The sequence below is a fragment of the Varanus komodoensis genome, unplaced genomic scaffold (genome assembly GCF_004798865.1).
Source record: "Varanus komodoensis strain SLA01 unplaced genomic scaffold, ASM479886v1 scaffold50, whole genome shotgun sequence".
NCBI lineage: Eukaryota > Metazoa > Chordata > Lepidosauria > Squamata > Varanidae > Varanus > Varanus komodoensis.
In genome coordinates this window covers 5,159,431-5,170,031 of record NW_025336088.1, presented here as the reverse complement: position 1 = coordinate 5,170,031, position 10,601 = coordinate 5,159,431, and the positions used below count along the sequence as shown (strand labels likewise).

The 10,601-nt window shown below is 44.3% G+C and overlaps 1 protein-coding gene across 1 annotated transcript in view; it reads left to right on the top strand.

Annotated features, from left to right (window-relative positions):
* LOC123031736 (keratin, type I cytoskeletal 10-like) overlaps positions 1 to 10,386 on the top strand; it is a 10,605-nt gene extending 219 nt beyond the window's left edge. Inside the window, exons 1-7 of the mRNA XM_044447003.1 lie at positions 1 to 192; positions 1,094 to 1,176; positions 2,388 to 2,544; positions 3,997 to 4,158; positions 6,290 to 6,415; positions 7,892 to 8,115; positions 9,918 to 10,386. The exon at positions 1 to 192 is cut by the window's left edge and continues 219 nt beyond it. Of these exons, the coding sequence (XP_044302938.1) occupies positions 19 to 192; positions 1,094 to 1,176; positions 2,388 to 2,544; positions 3,997 to 4,158; positions 6,290 to 6,415; positions 7,892 to 8,115; positions 9,918 to 10,386 (1,395 nt within the window). The 5' untranslated portion in view covers positions 1 to 18. The remainder of the gene's footprint in view (positions 193 to 1,093; positions 1,177 to 2,387; positions 2,545 to 3,996; positions 4,159 to 6,289; positions 6,416 to 7,891; positions 8,116 to 9,917) is intronic.
* Positions 10,387 to 10,601: the final 215 nt, after the last annotated feature.

Below are 10,601 nucleotides of genomic sequence, written 5' to 3'. Positions count from 1 at the left end.
AACGACGAGAAGAGCACTATGCAGTGCCTTAATGACCGCCTGGCCACTTACCTGAGCAAAGTGCGACTCCTGGAAGATGAAAACAATAATCTTGAGTCCTTAATTCGAGAGTGGTATCAGAAACAGGGGCAGAGTACTGATCCAAAGGATTATAGTGCTTATTATGCTGAGATCGAGCAGCTCAGCAATGAGGTACAGTACCATTGGTCACTCTTGGTTTCACCTCTTAGAGAAGGACTTCTCTTTGGGCTTCTGATTAAGACAGCTGTGCATCCAGCGTTTCATGCATCTGGGGACATTTTCTCAAAGGCAGTGAAATGGAGGTAATGGCGAAGGGTGCATGGATGGAGAGGATGGTTCAGTGGCCACCTGCCCATCCCAGGGTGGTTCCTACCTTAGAAAAATTGCCTTCCCCCAGGTGCCCCCACAATCCAGTGGCTGAGAGTGGGTGAGTTCAGTGGAAGGGATGTGAAGGCATTTTCCTTTGGTCTCTGCCTCAGAGGGCAATGCAGGCAATATTTCTGTGGTTAATGTTGATTCCCCCCGCTACAGATTATGGGATGGATCCAGCCTAAGCCAGTTGAGTTTAGGCTTGAGTTCAAGGTCACAAACTAGTCATGGCTTATACTCGTGTGTTCAACTAACTTATTCTGGATACATACTCCCATTCGTTAGTTTGTAGATGCAATATGAAATGATGCATTTACTTCTTAAATTGACGCCACACTTCCCCTCTAAAAATAGCACTCAAGGGGATGGTGCCCCAGTGAGCTTCAGCTGTAGCTTCACATTGGTTCTCCACGTCCAATTATTTCATTTTTAAAGCCTAGTGATTCCTAGTGGTTCCTCCTGTATATAAATTCTTGAGCAGAAATGCTCAAGACTCTCATGGAATCTCCAGTCCTAATGCTGGGGCAGGGCCTCCAGTGCAAAACTGAAGACCTGCAGCAGCAGCAGCAGAATCATTTCCATAATTAAAAAGAAATTATGACAAATTTGCAACAAATGTTCATCACTTTGTATCAAGAGGCGGAGAGAATGCATGATCGTTTTGACTCCTCAGCAATCAAATGTGCATCTTCTCAATTTGCAGCTGATTTCCTCGACGATGGAGTATAACAAGATCATCCTGGACATTGATAACACAAAGATGGCTGCCGAGGACTTCAGGAACAAGTAAATGCATTTTACAGGGATTTGACCCCTTCTGACTGTTCTCCTCTTTTAGGATGATGGAGTGAGCAGAGAGGGAGATGAAAAAAAGTTAGGAAAGCAATGTTCAAGCTGTGTAGCATTAACTTCAAAGCAAACAAAAGCTCTGCACGGTCCCATCTCTTCCCCAGTCCATGGTTTTATATCTTGTCGCTGGTAAGGTCAGCACAGCAAACAAGGTTGCCATGGAGACTGTCCCTTTCCTTCTTCACTTGTCTTTTGTACACTCTGCGACTTCCTCACTTTGCTCCATTTTCTCTTGCTTTTCTCTTTTACCCCCTCCCCACCACTGAGGACCACTATGGACAAACCTCTGAAAGCCAACTGGGAAGTGGGGACTGCAGCTTCTCTGTCTATGGACTCCCATTGTGGAAAATTACTTCTGGATGTAGAGCGGCCTTGTTTGGCAGGGTGCCACAAACACAACAAAAGAACAATACCGATTAGCACTGCATGTGCAACACACATATATGTGACTTTAGAGATAATTGCTATCATTTAAAAGGAAGACAGCATCTCTCAGCATAGAGGGAAAGGCTGTGACCAGGTGTGTGGAATCTGGTATATGGTCTGTTGTCCAGGTGCTACTTGTGGATGGGCAGCTAGGTCCAAGGTCTCTCCTTGGCTTCTGCCTGCTTACATTTCTTACATACCTGGATAGGGCAGCCCTTAAAATAGGATTATAGGAGGCTGCCTTATATTGAGTCAGACCATAATTCATAAGTTCAAATAATTCTGCTTCAATTAATATGGAACAGGAGAAGACAGATTTTGATCCCATTCTTTCCTCTCTCCTCTCTCCATTGCTCCTCTCTCTCTTTCCTCCTCTACTCATTCCCTGAGAAGTTGCATTGGTGATTTCTTGGCAAATCTGTTCATTGATTGAAGGCGTCAGCAAAATTGTTCTCCAGAATTCCAAAAAAGCAAATCGGAGCCCCCCCCCACCCCGTGTGTGTGTAGGAAATTCTAAAAATAAGCAGAGGAAACAGGGAACTGATTTTCTCACAAATGAAATGAAATCTTATTAACCTGCTGCAAAAGCACAAACAGTATAATTATTCAGAAAGAAGTAGAATACTATTGATGGCCAAACAGTTTTGCTGCAAACAAAATGAATGATTGGAGAGAGCAAATTGTGGGCTTCAGGACGAATGATGTGTTCTCATGTGGATTAGATATGAGACCGAAAGTGGTCTGCGCCAGTCTGTAGAGGCGGATCTTCAAGGTCTGAGACCCTTTTTGGATAAGCTTACCCTGGAGAAGTCTGATCTGGAGATGCAATATGAGTCCCTCCAGGAAGACCTGATACACCTTAAGAAGAACCACGATGAAGTAAGATTTCCCCTTTGCTTGTTTGAAAAGCATGACGACTTTTAGAGATGACCTGTGGCTTGGATCCAGGACCTGCCTCTTATGGAGGATCTGGCTCTTTGGCGGAGGGGGAATCACTCTTGGGGACTTGGAGGGGCTGCCATGGAAAGGAGCGGGTGGGGAGGTCCACTTTTGGCAGCACAGTCGACCCAGCATAAATCTGGATCCAAACCAATGTTTTTGCATCTTTCTCTATGCACAAGGATTCAACATTTCTGTTTAATACCTGAACGAAGCAACCACTTCCTTTTCCATTATGGGATTAAATGAAACAGTGGCTCTGGCATTGTTGCATACTGGAAAATGATTTCAAATCTTGCTACTGAATCAATATTACTGCAGGAAGATTGCAGAATGTAGGTGGGATGGAGAGGTGGGAGAAGAGCATGTGGAGGTTTTGGCACCATAAATATACTTCATTTCAGCACCTGTGCTCTTTGCATTGGCCCTGTGTATGCGGTTTGGGGGCTGTGGACGTTTGGGGAACTCTGTGGGGAACGTATGATTATATCTGGTTTTGTGAACCACTGCTAGGGCTTCGAGACTTCATAAAAGAAGGTGCTGGAGATAGCATGGATGCCCTTTTTCCTGGCCCTTAAGAGCGCGAAAGTAGGCAGGTATTCAGCAGGGCACCTCTATGCTGGGAACGCTGCATCTGTTAAATTGCGGCATGTGTTGTGGAACCGGCAAATGCACAGATGCTCTGGCAGAAAAGCAAGCAACCACAAAGGAGGATCGAATCCACCAGTTTCTGTTCTGTGCCACCGTTGGGAGTGGTCTTCCATGGGGAAAAATCCATGTGAAAATTCAAACCAAATGTGTATTTAAATACTATTTCCTCTCAAAGTAAGAAGTTTCAAAACTTATTTTGAAACATTTTTCAAAGAGAACATCTTAGAACATTTGGGAAGTATGAGATCCAGCTGATGGGTAAGTTCCAACCTGCACATTAGTCCAGGAGATGCAGATCAGATCAGTTTGCATGGGAATTCACAGTACATGGAATTCTTCAAGCATCCCATGTAACCACCCTAGTTGTTGAAAATTCCAGAAATGTGCATCATAACGAAGGAACTGGGAGAACTCAATCTCATTCATCACTCAATCTAGTTATGGAGATCCAGGCGTATCAGCAGGTTTGTGTGTCAGCCTGATGAACACAGATACAGACTGACCGCACATTAAAGTGCACAACCACGTGTGAACTCAGTTAAGGCTGCAGCCCAGGCACACTGCATGCTGTAAGTAGGAAGCACTTTTCAGTGAGCTTTGCAATGCACACTCAGTATCCACATCCTCACATGGACACTTCCTTTGCACGTGACGAGAGCTCTCTCCCATGCCCAGGGTGTTTGAGAGAACCTCAGCAGGGGTTCACTCTTTTCATTTCGATCATTTTGCTTGGGTCTCTAGATCAAGAACAGTTTGCAACACCAGTCTGGTGGGAACGTCACTGTTGAGGTCAGTTTGAATCGTGACCGGAATCTGAAAGAGACACTCGATGCTCTGAGACACGAATATGAAGAGGTCATTGCAAAAAACCGTAGTGAGGTGGAACAATGGTATGAAAGCAAGGTGAGTTCCCTGATCTCTGGGTACCCAGGGACTGTGTTGAAGGCTGATTTTACTACTCTGTGTTTGCTATTTATGGGCAACTGTCGGCAAGAAGATAGAAGCAGTGGGAAGAGTACATGAGTGGAATCTCAGGAAACAGCACTTGTTTCCTCCATAGTCATGACCTGGCTCAATACTTATTCTGTCTCTGCAGGAAACACCGAGGAACATAGGGGTTTCAGTGCCCTTAGCGAACTACAGTTCCCAAGATACTTTAGGAATTTAATTAAATTAGCAAACTAATTTACTTAAATAGCAGATTAGCAATGTCCCCTTAGCATATTGAGGACCTGCCTGAGCTAGACAGTAATATTATTTGCTTTTACCAAGCACTTACCTGTCCCCAAACCCAGTAGCCCCAGAACCCCCAAACGGTTTCCCTGCCTGCCACAAAATAGCTTCAACGCCATATCTGATGTTAGATTTGTTGGAAGTGAGGCAGATGACTACTAAGAAGGCCTTTTCTGTAGTGGCACCCTGCTGTGGAACGAGCTTTCTCAAGATGCTTGGCCTACACTGAACTCTCCCTGGAAACGAGCAGAGATCTTCCTATTTTCCCAGGAACTTTAGTATTTCAGTTTTTGTTATTTCAGATCCTTTAGGGTGAAATCCAGTGCCCTCCACCTCAGATGGATGTCAGCTGCCAAACTGCCAACCCCCGACTCCTCGCTTCTCAGGCCCCTGGCATACCCCCTTTCTGCCTGTCCAAGGTCCAGTTACTGTACGTCCTTTGAGAGGCAGCTGGGCCAGTTCCTTTTGTGCCACCTGTGAAGGGCGCAAGCCCCCAGCATCCTGCCTCTGAGGTTACAGGACCTCGGAACAGGGGCTCTTCATACTCCCATGGCCCTTCAGGCAACGTTGGGAGACCCCAAATTTAATTTGGCTTTTTCATCTCTTTGCTGTTCTTGCTTTAAACTTCTACATTATATTTTGTTGGATTTTATGGCTTTAGCTGTTGAGAACTGCTCAGAGACTTTGGCTGTTGGATGGTATAGAGATGTAACCAATAAACAAAATTTGAGTTTTGTAATAAGATTATCAAGAAGAATAGAAAAGCAGAACTTTCAGCTTTCTGATGCAACTAATTATTTATCTTCAAGTAGATAGTGGTCTCATAAGAAAAGGGTCAGGAGCACTTCAAATGCATAAAGATCGCAACTCTGTATTGATCGCTCTTGGTTATGTTCATGTGTTTAAAGAGCAAATAAGCACTGCGATGCTTCAGAAATAAGTATGCAAGTGCAGAGTCAGAGCATGTAAAGCCAATTGTGGGAGCCAGTGAGATGCAGTGGTTAAGAGTGCAGGGCTGGGACTCAGGCAATCCGGGTTCCAGTCGCACTTAGTCCACTGGGTGACTTTGGGTGAGTCACAGACTCTCAGCCCAACCTACCTCACAGGGTTGTTGTGGGGATAAGATTGAGAGCAGCAGCAGGAGGAAGAGGATGTAAGCCGCTTTGAGTATGCTTTGTAAGGAAAAAGGGGGGATATAGATAGATACATAGATGCACTTTATTTATTTATTTCCCTTTCTATGCCACCTCATAAACTGAAGGTTCTCTGGATGGCTTACAACTGCTAAAACAAAATAAAAACCTATGTACAGTACAATAAAACAACTGATGATCTAATAAAATAGATAAAACAATAAAATGCTAAATATCATCCCATAATAAAATCTATCCATACACACCAATAAGCACAACCAATAAATTAACGAAAATCAGATTAAATAATCCATAGCAAGATATGAAATAAAATAAAATAACCAAGCACTTGTTTAAATAAAAATAGTTATATTATAGAATTGCAATAAGATATTATCATCACTGCAATGCAAGTGTCACTCCTGCCGCATACTATTCTGCTGAGGGATGCTTAATCTTAATGATGTCTCATAAGATTTGGAAAGCAAGCAAGCAAGAAAGAAAACAGCTGAATAGAATTGAAATGTAGCAATCGTTCTGAAAACGCACACCTATATTTTGTTTAATAAGTTAGGGCAATGCTTGCAGAAATTTGTTCTGGCTCTCTGTGGAATTAGCGAGTCTCTTGTTTATGGGTCAGTGTAGAGTCTCTTCTTTGACATTTCCAGATGGACGAAGCTCGCCAGGAAGAGAATTCAAGCAGCCAGGAAATTGAGTCTGGAAACAACCAACTGAGGGAACTGTCTCGGGAATATCAAACCCTGGAGATGGAGCTGCAGTCCCAGCTCAGCATGGTGTGTGAAAGTTTCTGACTGATTTTGTGCAAGTCATTTCTATCTGTGTCTTTTGGCACAAGTCCCTTTCAGAGATCAGACATCGCAGCACTGAACAGGAAATGGTTTTCTTTGCTGGGTACAAGATCTCAGTTCTCATGCTGCTTGTGATGAGGTTGATGCTCACCATACCCTAGTGTGAACCTAATACCTTCCACAACAATGTTAGAGATTTGGGGGTGCACTCTCAAAAGATGTGGACCCTGCCCCAGGACTCACATGCTGAATCTTGCACAGAAGGGAGATGTCTCACACACTCTGAGATACAGCTGCTGTGAGGTCTCCTTCAAGCTGATGAGGTATAACAGGACCCAGTGCTTGTAGGGTAGAAGTTCAGGACTTTTTGATCAGTGAGGACAATCAACTGCTGCACCTTTCAGACATCCTGATTTGCAGGTTGCATTGATGTACCATGTGGAGACCCAGCAAGAGATAGAGAAGATGTGTGTGTGGGGGGGGGGGGTGACGTAAAAATGGGGACAAGGCAAAGTTGACTAAGATAGATTTGACTTCTCTGCTCAGCTGAGCCAGTGGACATCTGGACTGAACCCTATGACTCTGTGGTTTCTTGTAAGGAGTGGTGAGTTCAAAGCAGACTTTTCCAACCTGGTGCCTTCTGGAGGGTGTAGAAGCTCCAGCCCACATGAGCAAAGTCAGGGACAACTGGAGGGTACCAGCTGCCAAAGGCTGCTTTAATGCCCAGTTGTCACAAGCAGCAGGTGAGGTGGTAAATCCGTGTCCAGGATTGCAACGTGCAGATAAGTGATGGCTCAGTTTGAGCATCCCAGATATGCAGATTTGAAGCAGCTGCACTTGGCAAACCAAATCTGATGAAGCCGAGATTGAGGCAGCTATGCAAGACGACAAAGCCAGGCCTGTCAGGAGCTTGGACAATTCTATGTTGGTTGGAACACACTCAACAAGAGCTGTTCTTTCAATAACACACAGAAGTCATCTGTGGTTTAATGAAGGCTGGTTGATCTGGGCCTGGTCCACCCTGTCTGAGGGTCAGTGTAGAGCGTAAGCCCTATTGCCTAGTTCCATAGCCCCTGACTCTTCCAGCACTAAGCAGTCAAGGACTGCTTCAGGGGCAGAGTGCCCTCTCCATTCAGTGAAGACGCACCTTCTGGACTAGAAGGTCCCAGGGCAATAGATAATGGCTCTCAGGATGATGCCTCCTCTCTCTCAAAGTCCTCCCGTGAGCCAAAGTGAGCGAATCAAGACCAAAGTTGGTGACCGGGATGCTTACATATTTGCTTGCTGCCTGAAACAAAACGAAGACTTCTGCACATAGAAAATGAACATGACAAGGAGAAGGCTTTTTGAGAATGAGACCTTACTGTCCACATGGAGAAATGAATGCATTATTTGATTATTAAAACCAAGCCAGTGCTTGCCCATAGTCTTGAAAGCTTTGTCTTTCTTTTGCAATGCCAGATCCAGCCTTTGCAAAGCAACCTGAACAACACCGAAGGAGGATACAACAAGCAATTGCAACAAATGGCAGGCCTGATAGAGCCGTTGGAAGCAGAGCTGTCCAGTATCAGAGGTGAAATGGAAAGTCAGAACCAGGAGTACCAGACACTCCTTGGCATCAAGACCCGCCTGGAACAGGAGATCTCCCAGTATCACCAGTTGCTTGAGGAAGGGAAGCACGTTGCGTACGTAGAAATCATGGTGGTGTCCCTGCATTACATAAACCGAAACGTCAGCTAAGTTTACCCAGGATGTGGCCCTTGAGAATCCGCTTTTTCCTTCCACATATTCTTTCTGAGGGCCATAAAGTTCTGTCTTCTGGCCAACTAATTTCCATGCATTCTCAATGTTGGCACACTATATATTTGGTAATCAGCTTGCATAATACACTTCTTATTTTTTCTGAGGTCCTTTGCAATATCTTAACTATAACTCTTAATGAGACAAGAGATTTTGTATAGTTTTGTGGCTAGTGGGATGATCTGTTGCCATGACTTACAGACCTGTTTGGGATTTGACTCTGAGATACTTTTTTTAAAAGATCTTAAGGGAACAATCCTACCACCTCCATGGCAGATGTTCATAGAAGTTTAGAAGCATCCAATGCAAAGTGGTAGCAGGAATTTCCACTCCCACCACTTCTTGTGCCCTGCATTTATGCAGATGGCTATTTTCATAGTCTAGATTTAGCAGAAGGAAGTGGGAGGGAAGGACACAGGGACACCTTCCAGTTGCAGCTGGTGCAACTCGGTGGCCAGAGCATCCTCTCCTCCCCATCCTATACACACCCCTTTTTCCCCCTCCAAGGCCAGTTGCAACCTCCTGGGGGCAGGGTGCATGCTGTGGAACTGGTGTGGTTCCTTCCATTGGCTATGAAGGCCAGGGTGGAGGCTTGACCTTCAGAGTCCATGCACCAAGGTTGGAGGACCTCAGTGTTAAGATTCCATATGGTCTCCTATGGTCTCCCAGACAATGTCAGAAGGCCACAGGATTGTACCCTATAAAGCCCTAAACGGCTTGGGTCCTGGTTACCTGATGGAGCGCTTACTTCCATACATGCCCAGCCGCCCCCTGAGATCGGCGGGAGAGGCCCTTCTCCGGGAACCCTCCGTGAAAGAAATTAGGAGGGTGGTTACTCGGAGGAGGGCTTTCTCAGCGGTGGCGCCTAAGTTATGGAACGCGCTCCCCAGAGAGGTCCGCCTGGCGCCGTCGTTATTTGTTTTTCGGCGCCAGGCGAAGACCTTTTTATTTAAGCAGCATTTTAAATGTTAATATTATTGAATTTTATCTGGCCAGGTTGGCTTATTTTATACTGTATGTCTGTATTTTATTTTAATGTATATATTTTAAACTTTTAATTATGATTATTTACTTATTGTTGTAAGCCGCCCCGAGGCTTCGGCGAATGGGGAGGCATAAAAATGTTTTAATAAATAAATAAATAAATAAATAAATAAATAAATAAATACCCTAAATTGTATGAATGTGAAAAATCATGGAAATAATGCTAAATATCAACCTATCTAATTCTGTACCTCCCAAATCCACCTCCACTACCCTCTTGCATTCAACAGCATCCATAGCTGGGTTGATGAAACCTGAGCTAGAAGACTGTGAACTGGATCCAAACCAAATTAAAAACAATGAGGCTTAAGTTATGACTAACTTTTAATACTAATTTGAACAAGACCCAAGGGAACTAATTAACTTACCTCTAACCCTAGTGTTGTATTTGAATTGCTGTTGTTGTTTGCCAGCAAGTATGATCTAGGCCTGTTGTCTGATATGTTCCCCTCTGCCATGGTATGTTCAGATATGCTAAATGCTCTCACCCAGAATGGTAGAGACAGGCCTAGGCCCAACCACATAAGACAGGGGATAATATAGATAACTCATATGTGTAGTTTCTGTCAGATCACACAGTTCAGCTCTCTCTCCTTCTCTCCCCTAAACTGATAATTTTGACTTTCTCTCTTGTTTATCAAAGGGCCAACATACAGCAAGGAGGACATGATGGAGGCAGTGGAGGTGGAATGTTTGGTGGAAGTGCAGGAGGACGAGGAAGTTCTAGAGGAGGTGGAGGAAGTGGTGGAGGAGGACACTCGTATGGCGGAATTTCACAAGGAGGCATTTCTGGAGGAAGAGGAAGTGGAGGAGAAAGTCAAGCGGCAGGTGGTATTTCACATGGAGGAAATTCTAGAGGAGGAGGAAGTGGAGGAGGACACTCATATGATGGAATTTCACAAAGACGAAGTTCTGGAGGAGGAGGTGGTGGAAGAGGACAGAGAGCACAATTACCTGGTGGGATTTCACAAGGAGGAAGTTCTGAAGAAGGAGGACGCAGAGGAAGAACACAATCATATGGTGGAATTGCACAAGGAGAAAGTACTGGAGGTGGTGGTGGTAGTTACTGTCAGTCTTCTTCCTTATCTTCATCCCATTCTCAGTCTGGATAGCAAGGTAAGAAGAACCATAATTCACACTCATTTTTCTTTTTAATCTTTGGTCAATTAGAATGGTAAGCCCATATCCACACACAATTGTCCAGCAGTTAGGGATTTATTATTTCAGCTACTTGAAGAAACTGTCAATCTGCCAAGCTGAACAGTACAAAAAGTGAAGTCTCCCATTATTTTATTTATTTATTTATTTATTTATTTATTATCATTTA